Genomic DNA, 23,871 nt, shown 5'->3' with positions numbered 1-23,871 from the left:
CCCAGCTATGTTCCAAACTCATAGTGGATGGTACCACTCACATGGACGCTGAGGAAATTGCCAACCTGTTGGCTGACAGATTTGGTGCAAACTTCACCCATCTGTCTCCACCAGCCATACCCCTATCATAACTGCCACCTGTCCTGTCCCTATTATCTTCAGTGAGCAGGTCATATCCGTGCTCAGCAAGGCCAAAAACATGGCCTGTGTGGGATCAGATAACATCCCACGCTGCTTTGCTAAACAACTTAAAGCATGACATAGCGGATCCACTTGGCACTTTCTTTAACCATACCCTGAGTACTGGCTTTGTTACAGCAACTGTAATACCTTTACACAAAGGGGGTCCATTGACTGACCCTGGGAGCTATAGACCCATAAGCCTAACCAGGCTTATCTGCAAGGCCATGGAAAGAGTCATCAAGGACCTTATCAACAAGGACATAGGCAACCTTCAGACTCTTGACCCAACCCAGTTTGGCTTCGTTAAGGGTAGATCATGCTTACTAAACCTGGTGGACTTCTTCAGGAATGTCATCAAAGCCCTGGATGAAGACAAAGCAGTACATACTGTCTATCTTCATTTAGCCAAGGCTTTCAGCACAATCCCCCACTCAGGTCTCATCAAGAAATCTCATGACTCCGACTAGGGATTAACACATATGTCACTAGATGGCTAGCCAACACCGAAAAAAAACATACTGTCAAAGTTGGGTATAGAACAGTTACCAGTGGAGTACCACAAGATTCTGTGCTGGGCCCTCTACTGTTTGGAATCTAAGTAGACTAGAGTAGTACTTTGGAAAGTAGATGGCCTGTGGCTTACCAGGTTCAGAGATGACTGCAAACTGGGAGCAATTATTGAGATCCTAATGATAGTAACATAGTACAGGAGTGATTAACACAGACAAATGATTTGTGCCAAAGTCATAGTCTAAAACCAAATGCAAAAAAGTGCATCATTGTCCCCTCTGGCAAAGAGGTAGCTCCTGCAAATTACGATGTAGGCAGCACCACCTAAGCTCAAACCCAGTGGTGCATGAATTGGGAACACAAGTTGATCTCAGTCTAAACTTTGATTACTGTGTCCACAGTGGTAAAGAAAGTCTTTTACGTTGCACACTTCATAAATAAAGGCATAGCATCCAAGACCAAGGATGTTATAACTCCTCTGTACTCCATCCTCATCAGCTAGTACAGTACAACACTCTCTTCTGCATGTACCTCACCAGACACCTGCAGCAGCTAGAGAGACCACAGAGGTAGCTGACAAGGGGCTCCAAAACATGACCTACATGGAAAGACTGAAAGCCTTCTCACTGTAATGTGCGTCCTACAGACTGCTGAGAGATGACCTGCACCTGGCCTACAGAGCAGTCTCTGACCTTGCCTTATTAGAGATGCTGCACATCCACAAATCATATGGGACAAGAGTCACTCAATCCAGAGATCTCAACTTAGTGTGCAATTTAAACAAAACATGCTGGAGAGACAGATATGTCTGCCAGAGACTGCCACTACTCTGGAATAAACTCCCAATTCACATTAAGCAGAGCTCCTCAGTGACTCTGTTTAAGCACAACCTGGACAACTGGATAGGAGACCGTAAATTTACCCCTGTGATGGCACCTATGTCCCTCATGGACAGGGCAGCCAGTGTTGATCATAAATTTGCTCTGCAAACAATCAGACCATCTAACAATGGTGAATTAGGGAACCATCTAACAATGGTCAGTTAGGAAACATGAGTATTACATGGCTAGCCTTGTAAATGCCTTAGTAACCTCCTGTGAACCTAGGGCAGCAATGAACCTTTGGTCATTGAAACTGTGGAGTATCACCTGCTGACAAAGTTTCCAATGGCACTGTATGTACTTGTAATAATCTGCTGCACTAGTAGGTAAGGTATGCTGCTGCTCCAAGCATTTTTGCTGTTAGCAACTCCAGTATTTCCAGCAGGCTATGCCCTTTTACGTTGAGGCATACATTAACTTGCCATTTCCTTCTCGCACAACTATGAAGTGCAGCTGTGTTCACCTGGCATACATTTATCATATTATTAGGAATTTGTTTCCATACACAGTTTCATTTGCATGTGGTTATGAGGCCATTTGCACAAATCTTCTGTTGCATATTTGAGCTCACTTCACTTCTTCATGACGTAACAGTTTGAATTGTTACTGGTCTGAAGCAGTCTGTGAGTTGCCAGTTCTTGTATAGGTATATATTGCATAACACAGAACTTATCCGTAAGTCCTGGTTTATGTCTTCTACTTCACTGTCTGAATGTCAGGATGTAGGTTGACATGTTTTCCTCCTCAGTTTGGATAGAAGTGCTGAGCTACAAAACCCATAACAAGTCATTCCCTCCAAGATCCATTATGAGATGGAATGTTACCTGACTGCTGGTTTAGGATTGGAAACTCTGGCTGCTGGTTTAGGATTGGAAACTGTAAAAGAACAAATGATCTAACTTTGAATACCTTCTTTACTGGATAACCATTGGGAGTTCCTCTCCTGACATCTCCAATTTGAGACATTTGAGAACTTTAATACCTGCACACTTGGCAGATGGCACATGATATAAAGTCACACATTTAGCCCTGTGCCCTATAGTTATTTCCTGCTTTTGTCATGCTTTGGATCTCACCTCTTTTTTTTTGGGGGGGGGTCTTTGCTGAGTGCATAAATGCTAAAACCTTCTAAGCTTTCTTTGGTTACCAGATCACTGGCCAGTAAACACATCAGCTTTTCCTTGCCTTTGGCAGGAGCATGACATGAAACACTGCCACAGGTACCAGCACATGAACTTGTTCACTCTTGTAGGCCACCTCAGTTATGCAAAAAAAAAAATGGGAAGTGTCTCCAAGCATCCTTGGCTTTACCAGCGTAATCTCTAAGGAGAACATCTTTGCCAGCATTGCAGTCACACACCTAACTGCTTTAAAGGACTACTTGTGAAAGGACTGTACAAAGTACCTCAGTTTGAGGAACAGTTGCTGCAAGCATGTGAGTTCCATAATTTGTCAGAGCTGGCTGTGTCTTGGATTTATTTGGTTCCCCTCCCATAAAGAGCTAAGCTGTGAGATTGTAACTGTCTGCAGAATTCTTACAGCAAGTCAAGAATCTGCTGTGCAAAGTGAATGGTAGAATGGTTTATTTCTTTGCAGAAATGCAGAGATACGCCTTTGTCTCTTCTTTTTTTCTGAAAGAAGTCAATGTCTTCCATCGCATCCTGGATAGCAGGAACTGCACTGAGTACATCCAGTACACATTATTGTGGATAATGACTCTAATGATGTGCCCTTGTTGTGGTAGGCCAATTGGTTGTTGTAGTGAGACTTGTAGGAATGATTTCTGGCCCATCACCGTCTCAGCTCTTTGTATGAGGTTACCTAAGTTTGTTCTAGGTGGCCTTCACTTTTAGTACACTCTGTTGCTGTTTCATCTCTCCCATGTGTCCACCATTTTTATCAGTAGTCTATTCATAGTGGTGGAGGTCTTGGGGAAGAAGCTTATGTTTCCTTAATTGGTCAGCTGTACTTATTGAGGGATTTCCTGATATTGTTTAGTTTAGGGTGCCCCTTTTGCTGGAGCCCAAGCTGGTATCTCAGAGGGATTCCCTGGTACCATTTTGTTTAGGGTGCCCCCTTTGTTGGAGCCCAAGTTGGTATCTTCAAGTTAGGAGAATCTTCTGTAGGTCCATCTAAGTGATTTAGCTTTATTAGAGCAGTAGTGTTGGACACTGTTCAGTGTTAGTCATCTGTTGCCCGTGGAGAAAGCTTAGAAAAACATTGGCTTGACAGCTCGGCTATGAATATGGAGGAGCATTCAGACTATGCCTCTTGGACTGTTTGGCATTTGCATTTTTAGTAGTTAAGTTTGCATGCCTGAGGATGCAAGTGGTGTTGCAGTGAATTTTGAAGCTTCAGTCATCACACTTTCAGTTTTTCTCTTACTGTTGCACCTTGTTGCTGGATTGTAGAGTTGTGAATATTCCCCACCAGTCTTATTCTAGGATTTCTGTCTGTGCAGCAAAACAATATGCAAGGCCTGATGAATAATTCAGTAGTGAGTTAGGTGGCCCTGCCTGGCTGCTGTGATGAGGGAGGGTAAACCTACAGGAGAAGGTGTTTCACATAAACCATATAGGGATCTCATTTGGGATCTTTTTTTGCAGGAAAAATGAATCCCCAGAAGCAGTGTTTTCATATAGACCAGCTGGAGTTACGTGTATTGTTCCTTACTTTAAAAGCTCAGAAGGGGACGTAAGATCAGAGCCCCTGTTCATGTGGTCAGACTTCGAGGCTGTAATGTGGTATGTGAACAAACAAGGAGGTACACGCTCATGCCACATATGCAGGTAGTGATGTGAGAAAGGCAGTGGACCATAGAAATGTTCATCACTCTTGACAGTTTATCACATTTCAGAGAAAATTAACACTTCTACAGCCCTCCACCCCCATTTCAACACCAGTTCTGTGCTGGAGCCAAGGATAAGGAAATTTTATTTGATCAAAGTCTTCCAGAAATGGAGCACCCCAGGAACTGTTTTTCCCAACACAGGGAAATGAGGTCATCCCCCACATATAACCCTGCTTATTTAACAGTACAGGAGGCATTTGATGGAAAATGTGTTCTGTCTTTCTGTAGCTTGGATGATTTGAATATACTTCCCCACTGTTTGTCTTTTTGGCTTTTCCCGGTTAGGGGTCGCCACAGCGGAACTCCGGTCTGCTAATGATTGGCAGTAGATTTTTTTATGGTGCACCAGCAACCAGGAAGTGGAATAATTCGTAGTAAATACAAAAAAGCAGATTCGCTGGTTCCAAACAAACACATACGAAGTTCAAGTAGTTCTCAGTACCACAAAATCTTTAAACAACGCCGAACATCACAATCATGGTGGTAAATTCCCAGTAAATTCAGAGCATCCAAAACGTAGTAGCCCGTTTTGGATGCTCTGAATTTACTGGGAATTTGCCACCATGATTGTGATGTTCGGCGTTGTTTAAAGATTTTGTGGTACTGAGAACTACTTGAACTTCGTATTGTGTTTGTTTGGAACCAACGAATCTGCTTTTTTGTATTTACTACGAATTATTCCACTTCCTGCTTGCTGGTGCAGCTTTTTCCTGGTCTGGTTTTTACAGTTACTTGAGATTTTTTTATGGTGCCAAATTGCCAGCCCGATGCCCAGCCTTCAGCGAAGGCACGCCCATTCACGCATGTCTTTCAGAGGCCACTCGACCGCGGGGAGGACATGCAGACTCCAGAAGGCACTCCAGCCGTGATTCGAACAGAACCTCTTGATGTGAGGCAACAATGCTACCGCTGTACCACCGCGGCTTCAATATACTTCCCCACTATTCCTTCTTATTCAATGTCTTATCACAAAGGTCATTAAAGAAAGACCAAAAGTTGTTCTCATTGCTTCTGTTTGATAGCCAGAAAACATATGGTTTCAGGACCAGAGATCCCTGGCAATATAGAAACTATCTCAGTAAAGTAAACGACTCCAGTTTTACTTGAGTTTGTTCTAGATGGGCTTCACTTTTAGTACACGTTGAGTTACATCTCTCTTTGCACCCAACTTGTTTACTAGTAGTTTGCCTATGGGGGTGGAGCTTCTTATGTTCTTCTAACTGGTCATCTGGCTCCTGTTGGCTCCCATTCAGGGATTCCTTAGTAAGATTTTAGCTTGGGTGCAGCTCAGGTGTTATCTGAAATGGGTACACTGATTCATAGAGACAAACCAGCTGTTCATTTCCTTTGCTTCTGGGAAGAGAGGGCTTGCTGTTGCCAGAAAAAAAAGTTCCAGTGACAGCTGCATTGTCCTTTGCATTTGGGATGTAAGCTATCCACTTGTGAATGCTGTGGTCAAAGCATTACTGCACAGTAGGAATGGTTGCTGGTTGCTCTTATTTTTCAACATTTACTCTTTGTAAAGCATTGCACACACCTTCATCAAGCTTTGCCTCAGTTATGGCTGTATGAGTTGACCATCCTTTGGGTACCAGTGCAGTCCAGGATTCAGCCTTTCAGACCTTGGTCCTTGAACTGTCCTGTGACTCCTTCCACTGTAATGGTTACCTCTTGGGGTTTTGCTGCACTACGGACCTATCACAGAGAGTCCTTAATGTAACAAACATTTTCATATACTATGTCACCCCACCCCAGTGATTTCAGTATCCCCTCCCCCTAACCAGCCTTAGGCATTGGAGTTTTCTGTAAGGCAGGCAAGCATATATTTGTGTGTTGCTTGTTTATTGTGTAGATTGTCAGAACCTAATTGTCACTTCTTGATTTGACGTTCGTTAAGGTGACCGCTTGGGGTTAGGGGTGAACTCTTGGACTATGTGGATGGGCATGCTTATGTAGCTAGCACATGATGTCCTGCCATGATTAGAAATGGTACACATACTTCTTCGACTGAGGGATTTTCAGAAATGTCTTAATTCTGTTTGGCAGAATGAACCCCCATTGAGAACCCCTTAAGGAGGATCTCCTCAGATCAAATGATAGACTAAGAAAATATTTGTTTGTTCTTGTTTTCTTTAAATCTAATGAGCTCCATTGCCAAGTTCTAAAGCATTTTTCTCCTGATTTTTTTTCCTTTTTAGATTAAATTCATTGCTCGCTGGACAAATGAAGAGCAGCTTCTTGCTGTGCAAGGTACGAAATGTAGTTTATTTCAGACCTGCATGATAAGTCTAATACAGGAGAAGCAGATCTGTGTGAAAGCAAAGTGTCACTTTATGTAATTCTGTTTCTACTGTTCTAGCAATCAGAAAATATGGAAGAGATTTGCAGGCCATTTCAGATGTGATTGGGAATAAAACTGTTGTACAAGTGAAGAACTTTATTGCAAACTACCGGCGTCGCTTTAACATAGATGAGGTATTACAGGAATGGGAGGCAGAGCACGGCAAAGGAGGAGCAAATGGAAATGCAAATGAGAAATCTGTAAAATCACCACAGCACACTGCCACAAAAGTCTCAGAAGAGGAAAATGAGGTAAATCTAACATTTGTTCTCTTGACATTAGTTGCTCCATTAAGCTGGAGTGAGACAAATTAGGCAGAAGTGTTAAAGTGACTCATCTGTGATGTTAAAGTATTGTATGTAAACGGTGCATTGAGGCACTGCCCTTTAAAACAAGTTTCTCACGTTCCTGTCACATTGCATTCAGTGTAATTGAAAGATGGTACACCCTTGTTTTCTTAATTACACACTTCTTATTAAACTGGGATTGCCTTTGGTTTTGGAGCTTAGCAGCTGTCTTCCTAGTAATTCCAACCTGTTAGAGGAAAGAAATACTATGCACTCTGAGATTCCTTTTAGTCATAGTTTCAAAGGATTAACTGTTGGCAGTTTTTCTTGTCAGACTCAGAAGAGAGGGCGTTAGCATATTTACCCCACATGTGCAAGGTAAAATATTTTATTCTGACTTCTGGTTATGAGCTAAGTTTGCTTGAACCTGTGACTATAGAGGCAGTGAGGCCTACATTCCACATGTTACAGTGCATCTGTGATACAAATGTTTCACTTTAGTGGGGAGCCTCTGTTATCTCTGAATTAGAAACTAGACTGACTCATCTCTTCTTTTTTGTTGTAAGAGTCTCTTGCACCAGGTGCATTATCAGATATTCTGCTTACAGGAAATAATACTCTTTCAACAGGAAAAATGGAACATATGCTAATCACCTGCACATATTCCTATATTGATGGACTTCTTTAGTTTCCCTTGAATCTGCTGAATCTGGGATTGGGACTTTAATAGGCTCACAGGTTTATACTAGCCAGTCAGTCCAGTAACATTTAAGAACCCAGCATTCCTTGAATACTTAGCCATTCACCATTATATTTGTTATTTTTCTGTGTGTGCTTTGCTTCTGTTTTTCACAAAAAGCTTTTTCAGGGGAATGAAGCCAGAAATGTAGAAAATGGACACAAGTCCATAATTTAATTTTCATTTATTTAGTTTGGGTGCGCCTAGGATATAACATTACCAGCTTGTATCACTTGCATTAAATTCAGTGCAGCACCAAAAGATGGGGCATATAACTTTTAGAATCCCTTCCTTTTATTGACATTGTGTAAAATGGTGAAATTGTCCAGGTGCTTTCATGGACTTTAGGACTTTCCTGAGAGATTCTGATGGAGTGGAATTGTGCTTAATGGATAAGTTCAAGTGCACAAATTTTACAGTCAGAATTTACAGTAGTCTTACAGGAGTGACGCTGTATGTTATTTATACATTTTCAGGGGAACATTGAAATCTGTAGAGAGATGATACATAAGGTTAAAAAAAATTTTAAACTGGTGTGATGAAAGTGACAAGTGACATTAAGTGATGACTGATAGAAAAAGGTAATGCTGGCTAGTTTTATGTTCAGAAATTTAAGCTGGGTACAGTATTATATTATCTGAATTCAGGCTAACTAGAAGCATAGGATACATATCTCTCAAACTCTTAGAACAAGAAATCTGGGCAAAGCCATGAATAATGAGGGATAAACGCCCCAGAAAACGGAGTTTTTGAAATATTGCCCTTACAAAGTTAGAAAGTTGATAAAGTAATAGGTTTAGCAGTAGCCTGAATTTTCTGAAGGGTACGAAGGGTGAAACTCAAATCCTTGTTGGTATTTTCTGACTTCAGTCCTCAGTGATTTGCCAGAAAAGCTGTACGCCCTTCTTTCTCTTTGGAGTGCTCAGTCTTTTGCCATTCGTTCCCTGTTTTTTAAAAACCCAATGAACTGCTGGCTAAGAGAGTTTACAGGAACTTGATTTTGAAATTGTGCTATGGATGTGCAAACCAACTCGACCCCTTACTGTGCATCTGGTGCAAGCCTCTCACTCTTATATTTAATTATTATTGTTCTTGTTACCAAAAGAATCGTCAGCATCTGCCATTCTCCTGTTTCGAGTTTGGGAACAATACAAAAGTGGATTTAAGGGCTGTAGTTTAGAGCAACTACCTGCATCCTCTTTCTGATGCCTCAGCTGTTGCCGAGTCTGAGAGTACAGAAATAGCCTGTGTTTTAAGACGTATGGGGTTGAAAGCTCTGTGTGAAGAACTTAACCTTTGGAGAAGTACTCGGGCCATAAAATGTACTCTTTTTTTTTATTTATCCTTTGAGAAACACGTTATTGTTTACTTTGGAAAACAAAACTGAGCCCTGAGTAATTCATCCCTTGGATGCCATGTTTGCTGCTCAGAAGTATTTGGTTTTAGGTCTTTTCATATTGAGCACCTCCACAAGTTGTGTGCTGCATCCACGAGAGATCATGTCAGGATATTCATATCAGTGAGGTCATCTGCTGTGCAGCTGCTCATTCCTTCCCTGTTGTGTTCCTTTTTTGACAGAGCAGTCAGTGCTGGAAAATGTTCATTAATTTCAAGCCAAGGGCACCATTCTACCAGTGTATTCAACTGTCTTCTGTCCTTGTTCGCCAAAAAAATTATGGTGTGGTGTGGAATCTATTTCTTGATTTGACCAACTTAATTCTTCATGTCAGCAACAGGAGAATTTTTGAGCAATTGCCTTCAGACTCTTCTACAGCTGCTTCATGGGGGCTTTTGGGTGGCATTAGGAATTCACAGCATGTTTTCTGAGGTGGGTACTTTCAATACAAGGTACTTCCATTTGTCTTTTCTTCCACTTCTGTGGCCCTTTCCAAACTGCGGGCCATAGTAATGAAGGACCTTCAGCAATTTGCTTCTGTTGTGCTCTTGGATGATTGATTACTGTTGGCATCCACCCAGGAATCTTTGATGTGTCATTAGCCAGGGCTTTATTTTGGCTCTAGTGACTTGATATTGTCATTGTTTGGCACAAGTCTTTCCTCTTTACCTTACCAGTACATTTCTGGGCGCTGTCTACAACTGTACCTGTCTTCATTGAGACAGAATCTAAAAGCACAGGGATCTGGCATCCTGAGTCATGACACAGAGAGACTGGTGCACTCCTGCTTTCTGTTGCAGCTCCTAGAACTAATTTAAACAAGAGTATTCACACTGTGATTTTATAACTTCATGCCTGTTCATGGAGTTAGACGGTTCACTGAAGGTGGTTGTCATGCCTGTTCATGGAGAAGAAGGGTCACTGAAGGCAGTTGCACAGACATCACTGTTATTTTTATGTGACTTCCTCTCTGCAGTGAAATTGTTCTTCTTAATGAACACATTGAATATCCAGTGTGTCAACCTTGAATGGCACAGTTGCTGATTTGTGCATGTTTGCTTGAGTAATGTTTCAAGTGAACATATTTAAAATTAATCTGATTTCAGAAGTTATATTGTATATGTGTGCTGAAGGCTATGTGGTGTATGTATGCCAAGAATGGGAGGTTGCATGGCATACATGTGCCTAGTATGGGCGGTTGCATGATACATGTGTGCCAGGTATGGGAGGTTGTGTGGTGCACGTGTGCAGAGTATGGGAGGTTGCATGGTGCATGTATGCCGATAATGGGAGGCTGCATGGTGCACGTGTGCCAAGTATGGGAGGCTGCATGGTGCACATTTCCCGAGTATGTAAGGCTGGGTGGTGCACGTGTGCTGGGTATGGGAGGCTGCATGGTGCACGTGTGCTGGGTATGGGAGGCTGCATGGTGCACGTGTGCTGGGTATGGGAGGCTGCATGGTGCACGTGTTCCGGGTATGGAAGGCTGCGTGATGCACGTGTGCCGGGTATGGGAGGTTGCATGGTGCACGTGTGCCGGGTATGGGAGGTTGCGTTGTGCATGTGTGCTGGGTATGGGAGGTTGCGTGGTGCATGTATGCCGGGTATGGGAGGTTGTGTGACGTGTGCTGGGTATGGGAGGTTGCGTGGCGCACGTGTGCCAGATATGGGAGGTTACGTGGCGCACGTGCCAGGTATGGGAGGTTGCATGGTGCACATGTGCTGGGTATGGGAGGTTGCTTGGCTCACGTGTGCCGGGTATGGGTGGTTGTGTAGCGCATGTGTGCAGAGTATGGGATGTTACGTGGCACTCGTGTGCCAAGTATGCAAGGGGAGTCATGTAGTGCACATGTGCAGAGTATCAGGGGGTTGCATAGTGCATGTATGCTGTGTATAACAGGTTGAGTGGCAAGAGTGCTTTTGTGAGATGATCTGTAGTGCACAAGTTCTGTGTTTGGGTGTGTGTGTGTGTGTGTGTCTGTGTGTGTGTGTAGCATGCATACACTGTGTGGGGGAGGTTGTGTGGTGTACTTGTGTGGCATACTTGTGCCGCACATGGAGGTTCTGTGCTTGACAGTGAAGACCCCAAACTAGAACATCATAGAACCGTGCTCTGATACCAGGGGCATTCTCTCTCTCTCTCTCTCTCTCTCTCTCTCTCTCTCTCTCTCTCTCTCTCTCTCACTCTCACTCTCTCTCTCTTCTCTCTCTCTCTCTCTCTCTCACTCTCTTTCTCTCTCTCTCACTCTCTCTCTCTCTCTCTCTCTCTCTCTCTCACTCTCACTCTCACTCTCACTCTCACTCTCACTCTCACTCTCACTCTCTCTCTCTCTCCCCCCACAGCAACCAAGTATAGGTTATAGATAGTATTGCCACTGGGCCTGCATTCAGCAAAGATTCTGTAATCTGCAGTACAATGAAAACTGTTATCCCAGGACATCACTCCATACTGCCATATTCTTTACACCATAGGCATAATTTTCTTGTGCTCAAAGAACGTCTGAGATTAGCCCCATAAATGTTGGCATAGCCTGTCATATTACACATAATAGATTAAAAAATGTTCTGCAGTAAAGCTTTCCTGAGCTCTAAGGAATGTGAGCCCCACAGATACGGACATGGTCTCTCATTTTACGTGTTACAAAAACATACTAATAAACTCTGTTGATAGCCTCGTAAAAGTAGGCATTTTCAATGACCAGAGTGTAAACTACTCTATTAGATGGACCTAATGAAGCTCAGGCGAACGTTTTTTCTTAAATATAGTTCTGTAGTGGTAGGTCATGATCCTGCTGTAATGCTATGTTAAAAATAAAAATAAAGCTTTTTAACTAAGAATGAGGTTCCACAGGCTGCTGAGATGGTAAACCCTTATGGGCCTTTAACAAATATTCAAATAAGGAACTAACCTCTAAGCTTTGGAATTGGCTGCATGTTTTTCCATCTACCAGAATTTCCTCCAAAAGTAACTGACTTATTGAATATAATGTAGTAGAACAAGAGCACTTGTCCATTTACCTACTTAACTGAATTAACTACTGGAAACTTCAAGAAGGTGTCTTTATTCTATCCACAGGGAGGCTATCGGAGAGAGAGTCTCCTAGATCTGCTAACTAAAGTGATTTTTATCTAGACTAATCCTTTGTGCTGTTTCTTGTTTGTCCTGTCACCCTCTGGGTCTCAAGTAGGATCCAAGACTTCACTCGAGCCCTCTGGATTACCTTTGTCCTCTAAAAGGAGTAAGGATGTGGCTTTTCAAGAATAATCAGATTCCTCAGGCTCTGAGGTGAGGAGAAATTGTCCTACTACGAGCAGCTACCACATCAACTCAACTTAGACCCTGTTGATAACCTCTCTTCTGGCTGTCTCTCAGAGGACCTCTCTCTCTCAGGAATACCCTTCGTATAATAAAGGAGGTCTTCATTTGGGAAAGCAAACAGTTCTCACAGGCTCAGAACCATTATAAGGAACTGCTGAGATGACCATTACCCAGATCACTGACTATCCCTCGAGAGCATGTGGTGCATGATGACATCTTTGAAGACATATCATTGCAACCTGGTTCTCTCCCATCTTCACCCAGGAAGACGGACAGGTTTTACAGAGTGCTTGATTCACACAAGCACCTTTATAAGAATCCTAAAGCTGACCCCTCAGTATTCTCTGCAGAATCTCCTGAGGGGATATATTAGGGGACAGTTAGACATCCCCTGCCCAATGATAGGGAAAGGAGACTATTAGAACTGGCAAAAATGCTTTTACCTCTGTTGCCTTTTCAGTGAGAGCAGTTAATTGCCAGTTTCATATGTTAAAGTACCTGGAGTCCCTACAAGACCAAATTATTACTAAGATAGACTGTTGTTCATAGAACCTTGTGTAAGAACATTCAGGAGATAACAAGAGTGGCTATACAAGTCTCCAGACACTCCTTAAAATGTGAGTATGATACATTGGATGCATCATGCAGAGCAGCTGGCCCAGGCTGAGTCATTCAGAGGTGTACATGGCTCAGGATTCGACCTCTGTCAGACCAGGTCAAGGCTGAACTGCTGGATGCTATACTAGACAAAGAATTCCTTTTCAGACCAAAAGCTGAAAAAGTTTTGGAGTCGCTGGACAAAAAAAGGAAAGCAAACAGACTGTGGAGTTCCACCTGTCGCCTACACCAAGGTGTAATAGGAATTACTCTTCCAAACTAGGGCCTTTCTCCCCTGAACAGGAAAAGGGGAAGCCTCCCCATGCTAAGAGAACCAGACAATATAGGAGGTGGCAGCCCGTGCAAACACAGACCAGGGAGCTCTAAAAAGCCCACCTAGCAGAGAGATCAACTGTAACTGTTCTCAATCTCTGACCCCACAACTCCCCTCCAACCCTCTGGCAGGAAGACTCTCCTCCTTCCTACTTTAATGGAAGTTCATAAGCAAAGACCAGTGGGTCCTCTGCATTACAGAAAGGGTTGTTCCATCCAGTTCAGAGAAATCCCTCTCTTTCTAGGCATGCTAAGACGCCCCAAAAGAGTAGGAGATTCTTTTATCACTAATTCTGTTGGAACTACAACAAGGATCCAGTCAGCCTGTTCCTCCAGGTTAGGAGGGAAGGGCCTTTTATTCAAGGATTTTTCTAGTCCCAAGAAAAGAAGGCACTTGGAGGCCTATCTTGGACCTGTAAAGGCTAAACAAGTTCCTGTATGTACTAAAATTCAGAACGCTAGCTTAAAAAAATTATTTCCTGTGATCTTCCAGGATGTTCTTGGGAACAGCACTCTCAACCCCTGGAAACTCTCCTGCCTCTTCTTCCGTGCGTATAAAAGTTGCAGCTATTGTGGAAAAACACCATCCTACAGAATCCAAGTGCAATTTTCTCTCTGCCAGAAGTAGACAAGACCATCTAGACATAGCCTGGGGTGCTCACCTAGGCCTCCTGAAGGTGCAGGGCATCTGGACATTAGATCAGATAAAACTGCATATAAATCAGAAAGAGGTTTTAGCAGTTTACCTGGCCATAAAAGCCTTTAACAGAGTTTTTCCCCAGGGACCCTGCAGATTTGGATAGACAACACCACAGTGTGGTGCCCTTTTTACCCCTTCTACAGTCTCACAATGAAGATTTGCTGTTAGCACAAGAACTAATACTGACTCTTATGACATCCTGCATTCTGGGCAGAACAGTACCCTAGCAGATTCATTAAGCAGGAATGTTCTAGATCTAAATGAGTGGATGCTGAAAAAGGAGGTTTTCCTGGACTTAACCTTGCAGTGGGGAATTTCCACAATAAATCTTTTTGCCGCTCACCAAAGCAGACAACTTCTGAGGTTCTGCTATAGAACCCAACAGGCAGGAACATGGAAAATAGATGCATTCTCATTCAGATGGTCCAAACTGTTCCTTTATGTCTTTCTGTCTTTACCTGTGATTCCCAGGGTCCTGGTAAAAGTCAGGTCATTCCAACCAAGCATGATTCTCATTGCCCCCTTCTGATTGAGACAACACTGGCTCTCCCTCCTCTTGACCCACACTGAAGGGGAGATTATACTCTCTCCTATAAGAAATAGAACTCCTCACCCAGGCCAAGGGCTCAGTATTCCATCTTCAGCTAGTCGCACTCAGTCTGACAGCCTGGAGGACTGGATTTTCACACCAAAATAATGTCAGCTATCCCTGTAAAGTGCTAACCATCCTGAAAGAGGCAAGGAAACCTACCACCAGAAAGTCATACCTAGCAAACTGGAAGCAATTTTCCATCTGGAGCCACAGCAAGAACACAAGTCCTCCTCAGGCAGACATCAGGTCAGTTCTGGAATACCTTTCAGATCTGTTTATCCAGGGCATTTCCTTCCCCAGTATTAAGGTACATGCATGTGCCATCTCAGCTTTCCTCTCGCTCCCACCTGAAGCTATTTTTAAAAGGTGTCATTCTTTTAAGACCATCAAGAAGGGACCCATTTTCTATCTATGATCTCAACTGTATGCTAGAAAAACACACACTGCCGTCTTTTGAGCCATTAGCTTCTGCCCATCTGAAGTTGCTCATTTGGAAGACCACCTTAGTAGTAATCACCCTCAGTAAGGAGGGTCTCAGACCTACAGTCACTCGTATGTAAAGAACCTTTTGCTGTCTTTCACGTGGACAGGGTAACCATTAGAACTAGTCCAGCCTTCAGGCTTAAGGAGGTATTAGAACTTTCTCTAAACCAGGCTATCCAGCTGCCAGTTTTCTTTGCATACCCACAGAATAAAGCAATACACAGACAACTTAGGTACTACCTAGACTGGACAAACCCCCCCAAATAGAGTGGAACAATTGTTGGTGGCTTTTGCAGAAGGGTAAACGAAGCAGACCTGTCTTTAAGCAAACCTTATCCAAATGGATAGCCAGTTGCATTAAGTTATTTTGCACCCAAAGTGGAAAGCCTCTGCCTGGTCAGGTCAAAGCCCATTCCATCAGGTACAGGGCAGCTACTACTGCCTTTCTGAAAGGAGTTACTACCCAGGCCATTCTAGAAGCCTCCAGTTGGGACTCAGTGCACAGCTTTACAAAACATTACCATCTAGGCATTGTCTCCAGAGCTCCCATCGTGCAAATCCTTATTTCCTAGGGGCCAGTAAATTACCTGCCACCAACAGGTGGGTTTGGGAGTCCTCCCAAGAATCAGTAATACAACACTGACTAAGAAGAACATAGTACAATTAATTGTAAATCTTCGGTTAGATCAGTATTGCAGTACAAACTTCCACCTTCCAACCATCTGATGACCCTTTTTCTCCCCCTTTGTGGGAGCAAGCAAGAGAGAGGGCATTCCTGCAGATAGCTCCTTGCTTCACCGTCGGTCTCACATTCTAATACCTCTCAGGCTCAGACATCTGGTGAGGTTGTGCTGACCTCTGGTATCAAACTGCTTGTTCACTGCCTAGAAAGACATGAAGATGGCACTAGCGGTTCTCATACCCCAACGTGCAGACATCAGTCCTTGGATATCCATAGCTACAGAAGATTTAAAGACCCTGAAAATAAGGCTGGTTGTGGGCTTCTGCATGGCAGGAAGACCCAAGAATGAGTACTGCAACATTAATCTGTTCAAATGTGTAGTTATGGTAAGTGTGACTCTACTGCACTTTTCCTTTTCTGGTGCCTCCCCAGTGTTGTCCTTCACCACTGGATGTACCTCTGGAGCTAGCTTTAGAATTGCTGTGATGCAAGGCCAATGGAATTCACCTGGCAAGTATAAACAGTCATCTTTTCTGGCTGAGGACTACTTTCTTCTGTTCAAAATCTCTGGAGGCTGACCCTGAAGCTAAAGTCTCAGTCAGTAAACCACAATCCAGCTTTTGCAACATGACTTGTTTATGGGACAGTGGGTTTGAAGTATAATTCATATGACAAAAAAGTTTTCATGAGAGCAGAATTAATTTGACGACACAGCAGTCTCACAACATTGTAGGGTCAAACCAGACCCCAGTGTCTTTTTAATGTAATAATTTTTCAGCCATTGATCTGCATATCCAGTAGCTTATGTTTGTTGTCTTGATATACTTGTAAAGCAAACATTTGTACCTGATTAAGCATGTACATCATTTAGGTTGGTGATATGCATGTCCAGACTTTAGGTCACAATAGCTCAAGCACTTTCTTAGTACGGTATTTTGCTGCTTCTACTGAGATCTGTATGAGAAATGTAATTGTGTTTTGTATTTGCAGGCTTCTTCAGCACTTGATGTCAGATATCCGACCACTTCCTGAAATGCTACCAATGATTTAGAACATTTTAAGGTGACTACTTCTATATCCAGAACTCTGGGTAACACCAAACCTTAGCCACTGACCTTCCTACAGTACATGGAAAAGCAGCTGTTACCAAAAACTGAAGGGAGGCAAGACTGCTTGCAGTCAAACAAGTCGTCCACTCTCCAGTAGTTTCTTCATTTCCAAGGAGTGCATCCACCTTCTGTGAAAATTATTTCAGAAAAAAAGTTTTAACTATATGTGGGAGTGGTCATGTTATGCATGTATAATTAATTGGAACCGTCTTGCACCATCCCTTCAGACCACATTGTATGCTGCTTCAGCCTGTTCCATTCACAAGGATTATACCAAGTTTACCTTTGGCAGTGGTCGTCATTGTTGCAGGTGCAGTTATGTTAAACTGTGATGCTCTAAAAGGTGTGTTGCTTACTGGTGAATGCCATGACCACTGCCATGTCCACCATCAGATTTGGGCAGTGGACTGTGAACACACTGTGACACCACATCATACTTTTCTCTGTGGTCACGACGTCTTTGTCCAGACATGCAGTTTTCATATCAGCTGCCATAATATGACAGTTATCCTTTGAAATGAACTGAACACATCAAATGTCTAGCCTTGTAACAGCAAACCTCTCTTCAGCAAAGATGACATTCAAGGATATGTTATGATTTTACCTTTGGCCAGACAGCAGAACTGATGTATTCATTTTTCATAAAGTTTGTAGCCATATTTTGCAAGCAGAGTGATAGGCTGTTACTGGCAATTTACTTGTATTTCGTCTCTGTCTTTAGAAACTTGAACCCATTGATAACTGGGTTGCTTAATGATGAAATTAAACTGAATAAAAGATTAGTAAATTTTCAGTTATGATATATTTCAACAGTCGTGGGGGGGGGGGGCATTTGTTGACTGTTTATGGCAAGTCTGGCAAACAATCCATTTACTTATTCTGCCATGGTAAAGAGGAACCATTATGGTGCAGAACAGGTAGGAATTGAGTAAAACATTTTTTCAAGAAATTAAGCCACTTGTATTTTCATCCAGTAGGTAAAGTAAGTTTTCAGTCGTTTCTATTTATTGTGTGTTGTTGCCATAAAGATTACTGTGGTGCAAATTAATGAACTGGCACTTAAAATATGCTTAGTTTGTTTGGGTGCAGGAGGGAGAGAAGAAGATGAAGAAGTTATGCAGTATACTGTAGTATGTTTAACTTCAATATAGGGTTCAGCTTTAGCCTTTAAGTAACCTAACATGTTCATTGCTATGTTCTCTGTTGCAGCAGGGTTACAGGAGGTTCACAGTATTACACAGTGAAGACTCTGGTTTGCCTTCATGGCTTTTCTGTGAAACTTTACTTGTTTCAGTAGTGCTAATTTTTGAGACTTTTGCCCTAGAAGGTCCATTGTCCAGCTAGACTTTGTTTTTTTTCAGTTGTTCCTTCAGGCCGAGTGAATGCTCTCCCACTTGGTTGTCAGCATGCCTGTGGCATAAGAGGAACATCCATCTACTCCTCCTTCAGCTCTTCCTTGCCACAGTACAAGAAAGTTGAGTCATTTGTTGATACAAATACTGAGCGTCATCAGTCTGTCAGTTCTGCCCAACCTTGAGTATTGCCGATTGCCCTTTTGTGAAGTAAAATTCATCCTTTCTAGCTTTCTTGGAGAATAGAATACTGGGCTCAACTTTCAGAGTATAGCATACTTCTCAAGTGTCCATGATTTTGACTCAAATTGTAACGCCGCCCCTGTTAATCCATCCTAAGATTGGTGACTTTTGGAGAAAAGGTGGCAAATTATACTTAATAAATTATGGCAATAATTAGAGTTATAGACTTCTTTTTACTGTAGAAAATGTATATTAATTCACATTCTGTTAATGTCTCAAGTTATTAGGACTAATATGTAAAAGTGTCCTTGATTATTTCTGGATTTGTCCCTGATTCACTGAGAGCTATGGAGTGCAACCAAGTGCCCCTTTGCTGGGAAGGGAACTTTCTTTCCTTTTATCTATTTGCTTATATAGTACGTCTTTTTTGGGATGGCAGCAGGTTAGATGTAAGTTTCTGAGAATAACAAGTGCATCTCATGTAAAAACTAAATCCCTCATACAGGCTTTCACATTCAGTGCTTATTTCAGAGTATGACATTGTGTACTGTCTTCATTGTTCTAGATTCGACCAGAAGACAGTAAAATGGAGATCAAAATCTCTCCATGACTGTGTGAACCAGAAAAGTCTGCATGCCTTGTCCAAGGCTGCCATAGTGTCGACCAGGTCATCCATGAATGCCCCACTTTTAAAATGTAAACTGAAGAGAAGGGATTCAGGAAGATTAATGACATACCCGTTGAGTATCATGGATTCCCATACTCTAGGACATTGTGCTTGTGAGGTGTTTTTGCTGTCCCTGACCCTGATAGCTAATTTGGGCTGAGATGTCTGGTGAAGCCCCTCAGGTTGCCATATTGTCAGAAGAAAGCTGATACGAAGAGAACAGAGAGGTCTAGTCCAGCCCATACTGGTGGATCTTTTATTTGAGGGGACTGTCGACATAATGCCAGAGCAGAAAGAGGGCACAGGGTTTTACTCAAGGCTGTTTATAGTCCCAAAAAAGACGGCCCTTAGAGACCTGTTTTAGACATGTATAAAAGATAAACAAGTTACTTCTGTTGCCAGAGTAAAAAAAAAAAAAAAAAGCTAACTTGGCACTGCCTGTCCTCGTCTCTCAAGCTTTCGTAGTAATGCTAGGACAAAAAGATGCCTCAATACACATTGCCAGAACAGACAGACAGTTTCATGGATTCAAAGCATCAGTTACTCACTAGCAGTTTATTTGCTCTGCACCCAGGATGTTCACAGAGTGACTGGCTGCAGTAACCACCTCCTGCAGGACCAAGGGCATTCACATTTTACCCTTACCATGATGACTGCCTTGTTCAGGCTGCCCCATTAGAGGAAGCACATATGGCCCTATAGTCTACTGTCAGTCTCTAAGTCTCTGAATCTTCCACAGTCACAGCCAGTGCCCACCCAACAAGTCTAGTTTCTGGAACTTTCTTTCCTCTCAAAAGGCGTTTTTCCTCACTTATTTTTCTACTGTAGAACATCAGAATCCAAATACAGCCAGGGAATTTATTGGCACACTTGGGGGATGCCATGCTCAGTCCTTATACTCCCCCTGACAAGACTGGACATGAGAAATCTGCAGTAGTACCTGAGAACAGGTAGTGCCGGCATACAACTCCCTACAATGCCCTACTCCTTTTTTACCTTGTCTCAAGAAATTAAGTATTCTGGTAGATAATTCAGATGAAGGTCAGTCAGGTGGATCCAAGACACCAAAATCAAGGGCCTGGGCAACAGATGCTTTCTCAATAAGTTGGGCAGGTCTGTTTCTCTACACCTTTCCCTATATTGCTGTTGTCAAGGTAATAAAGAAGATAAAGTAGGACAAGCCAGAAATGTTACTCATAAAGTAACCTTTTGGCCACTTCTGTTTTCTGTATTACTTTGTGGAAAAGGAGGACTAGAAACAGAAGAGCACATTTTGGAAAATTGCTACTCCTAGTAACCTTTTGGCTGGTTAAGCACTGGTTCTCTCTCCGATTGAGCCTGGTAAGAATGGAACATTGCCTGCAGCCTCAGCATGTAGACTTCTTAACCCAAAGCAAGAGTTCTCCCATACACTCCAAACTGAAGACTGTGAAGCTGACCACTTGGGTGATCTAGCACTCATCCCTTGTAGGTTCATGTCTGTCAAAGTTGTTTGCTAGCTTAACGAAGGTTAGAAAACAGATGTAAGAAAATCATAGCTAGCAAAATAGAAGCAGTACTCCATTTGATGCCAGAGAAGGGCTCTGGCCCCTAACTACTCTTGGTGATGATGGTCCTCATATACTTGTCATATCTTTATATATCAGGATTGTATTATACTGTAGAGAAAGTACATGTTTGATATTTTTGCCTGCCACCCATGAGATCCACCCATGTAGTCCTGGTTATCAATAAAGCAATTCCTCAGAGAGTCTTACACCTGTGGCCCTCAAAATGTAATCTGTCCTCCATAGAACTTTAGCTGTTTACTGGTGAAGTTAATATTACCACCACTTGAACCAGCAGCTGTAGCACCCTCAAATATCTGAATTGGAAACTGCTTTTCTTAGTGGCCATTACATTTCCTAATAGGATGTCAGCATTACAGCCGTCATTGTACAAGTAACCAACCCTTTCTCATATCTGTCAAGGATGGGGGTATCCTTCCACACCAACCACAGCTTTGTGCACAGAAGTGCTGAGAAAGGTATTTCCAAATCAGAACATTAACCCCTCTACTTTCTGTCCTATCCCTCAGTGCAAGGTGAAAGTTATCATCTTTACTCTGGATGTCCACAGGCAGATGACATTTTTTGCTTAGAACAGACTAAAGAAATAAGTCAGGCAAGTTATTCATACCTTTGAAAGGGTAGGAAAGGCAGTCTTGTTTCATGACAGGCCTCGACATGGCTACCTTACTGTATCTCATCCTGTTGTGCTTTTGGTGGCAGGAGTGTAGCAGAGAAGGTGAAAGCTCTCTCCATAAAAATAACAGCTGCCACTACACCCGTACTTAGAGGGATTAGCACCCAGGCCTTCTTGAAAGCAGCTACCTGGTCATCTGCCTGCACCATCTTTAAACATTATTGGAACATTACATGTAGCGCTAGGACAGGTTTTGCCCCAACATTCTAGAGGGACTATTACAGCCATTACCTTCTCATGGCTAGCTGCTGTCTGGACTCATAAGCTTTGGGACTCTTCCCAAGATTAATACAACAGTGAGAAATGTGAAAAGAAAATGATTGCATAGAAACCTACCACATTTGTATTTGTTTGACAATGTTCACTGTTGCAGTAACCAGCTGCACCTGTGTTTCCAGCCTGTAGACACCCAGGTGTTGGTGTGGATAGCCCGGCACCTCTTTCCTCACCCTCCAACTAACTCTTCTACCTGTACAAGGTGCCTCCCAGGCTGCATAGTATTTTGAGAGTGAACTTTGGGGGCTGTTCTGGTTGGGCTGCCATCTTTTCAGGCATATGCCATGTGGACGGCTAATGAACTGACTTCAGATAAGACCCCTGCAGCTAACAGTGGCAGTAAAGAACTGGAGATGGTTTGGACACATGTCCCTTCAAAGGAATGCAAATATCCACGGGGAAGGATGTTTGACTGGCCAGAAGGGGAAAGGGAAAAAAAGCTCTGGAAGTCAGTTTGGGTGGTAGGCCTTCTGTGATAGAAGTCCCAAGAGTTTAGCATAAGCATAAAGGAGAAAAATTATCCTGGATCTTATCAGTCTCCACCACCGTCCATCGTATCACTGCATTTATGTTGGGATATTTGGCTTAATGTGTTGTCAGACAGAAAGTCTTTACTGTGACTACCAGTCTGTAAGTGAATTGAAATGGGCAGTATGTAAAGGGAGTTTATTTCCACACTTCAGATTGTGACAACTTCACATGTGTGTGTGGTGGAGGGGGGGGGGTGCATGTCACTTGCTTTGGAGATGTGGTCTTTGAAGAGTACTTTTTTTTTTTTGAGTGAAGCTCTCAGGAATTCAAAGATAAAATAATCCAAAATATTTAAAAAATGCTAAGTACATGCAGTGGCAGTGTGTTGGGTAGCTGTATGGTTTCTAACAAAGTTCTAAGGGTTTCAAAAATCTTTGTAGCACTTTTTATGAGGTTCCATTGCCTAACAGAACTGTCCATGTTGTGATGATAAATTGCATTTCATGACTGTACCATAAATGACAGAGTAGCAGTTTAGACTTTGAATTCAGGGAGGAGCTAATCTCATTTCAGCCTAGTGGGCTATGTGACCAAACAGTACAGGTTGTTGCAGTTTACACCAGTTGTACCATTTGTTTTACTGTCCATGTTTCTTAAATGCATTTAAACCTGAGTAGCTGAGCCCCTTGGGCTTTTACTTTGCCATGGACTTGGAATGGTGCTTGATTTTTTTTTTCTTTTGAAGATTTGTACAGATAAATTGGGTTGGAAGAATAGTTCAGTAACTGAATATGTAATATATTTTCATGTTTGTAAAATATGTACCTTTTTAACTTTAAAAATAAGGAAGTTAAACCATAATCTAAAAACATATGGACCAGCATCTGGCCAGCTGGATTCTTTTTTATGTATATATCAATTAATATTTTTTTCTTATTATAGTGAATTTTGCTTAAAAAGGTAGTTGTATGCTGGTGTCCATGGGTCCAGTCTTTCAGCTACTACCATCAATATGTACATAAGTTTCTTTCCACACCTTTCTTAAAATGTTAATATAAATGCCATAATTATTAACTGTTATGGAAAATGGGCTTTTCAAATTTCTGTAAATTATTATTTGGGTTGTACAACTGGCAAAATGAATGATTTGTTAAAATTACCTTCTTGTTTTTAAAATGGGAAGGTTAAATAGTCTTTGTTACATATATATGGATGAAATTCCTTTTTTATTTAAATTTGCCTTCTGTTTGTACACATTGTTTTAATGTAAATCTTCCATAATACAAGAAGACCTTATTACTTGAATATTGTGTAAATTGTTCAGCAGCAGAGCAGTGAAAGTTTGCTTTGTGTATTTTTAACAACATAAAGGTGCAAATGTATTTGCAATTAAGTTCTGGATTTTTTTCTTTGCATTGCTCACTCTTACAACAAAGAAACTGTGGCAGTTTAACCTTGAGAATGATTTTGTATCACAACAAAGTAAGACTTCTCAGCTAGTGGCTTGAGAGGGAGTTTTTTTTCCCTGATTGAACTGCCATCCTTGGGATCAGAAACTTAATCTGGTCAAAAAATAAGCAGAGCACAGAAAGTATCATTTTATAATGTCTGAACCTGTCTGATCTACTCACTTATATATTGAATAATTGAATAGCATAGCTAGTTATTGCCGTGG

The 23,871-nt window shown here is 42.2% G+C and overlaps 1 protein-coding gene across 3 annotated transcripts in view; it reads left to right on the top strand.

The window, feature by feature from the left end:
- RCOR1 (REST corepressor 1) overlaps positions 1-23,589 on the top strand; it is a 559,543-nt gene extending 535,954 nt beyond the window's left edge. For all 3 annotated transcript variants that reach the window (XM_044074531.1, XM_044074530.1, XM_044074532.1), the window contains 3 exons: positions 6,624-6,675; positions 6,785-7,017; positions 16,885-23,589. In XM_044074531.1, the coding sequence (XP_043930466.1) occupies positions 6,624-6,675; positions 6,785-7,017; positions 16,885-16,926 (327 nt within the window). In that variant the 3' untranslated portion in view covers positions 16,927-23,589. The remainder of the gene's footprint in view (positions 1-6,623; positions 6,676-6,784; positions 7,018-16,884) is intronic.
- The last annotated feature ends 282 nt before the right edge of the window (positions 23,590-23,871 follow it).

This window comes from Protopterus annectens, chromosome 6.part0 (genome assembly GCF_019279795.1).
Source record: "Protopterus annectens isolate FY-2018-M chromosome 6.part0, PAN1.0, whole genome shotgun sequence".
NCBI classification, from domain to species: Eukaryota; Metazoa; Chordata; order Ceratodontiformes; family Protopteridae; genus Protopterus; species Protopterus annectens.
Note: the sequence above shows the minus strand (reverse complement) of the source record. Positions and strands in the feature narration are given on the sequence as shown.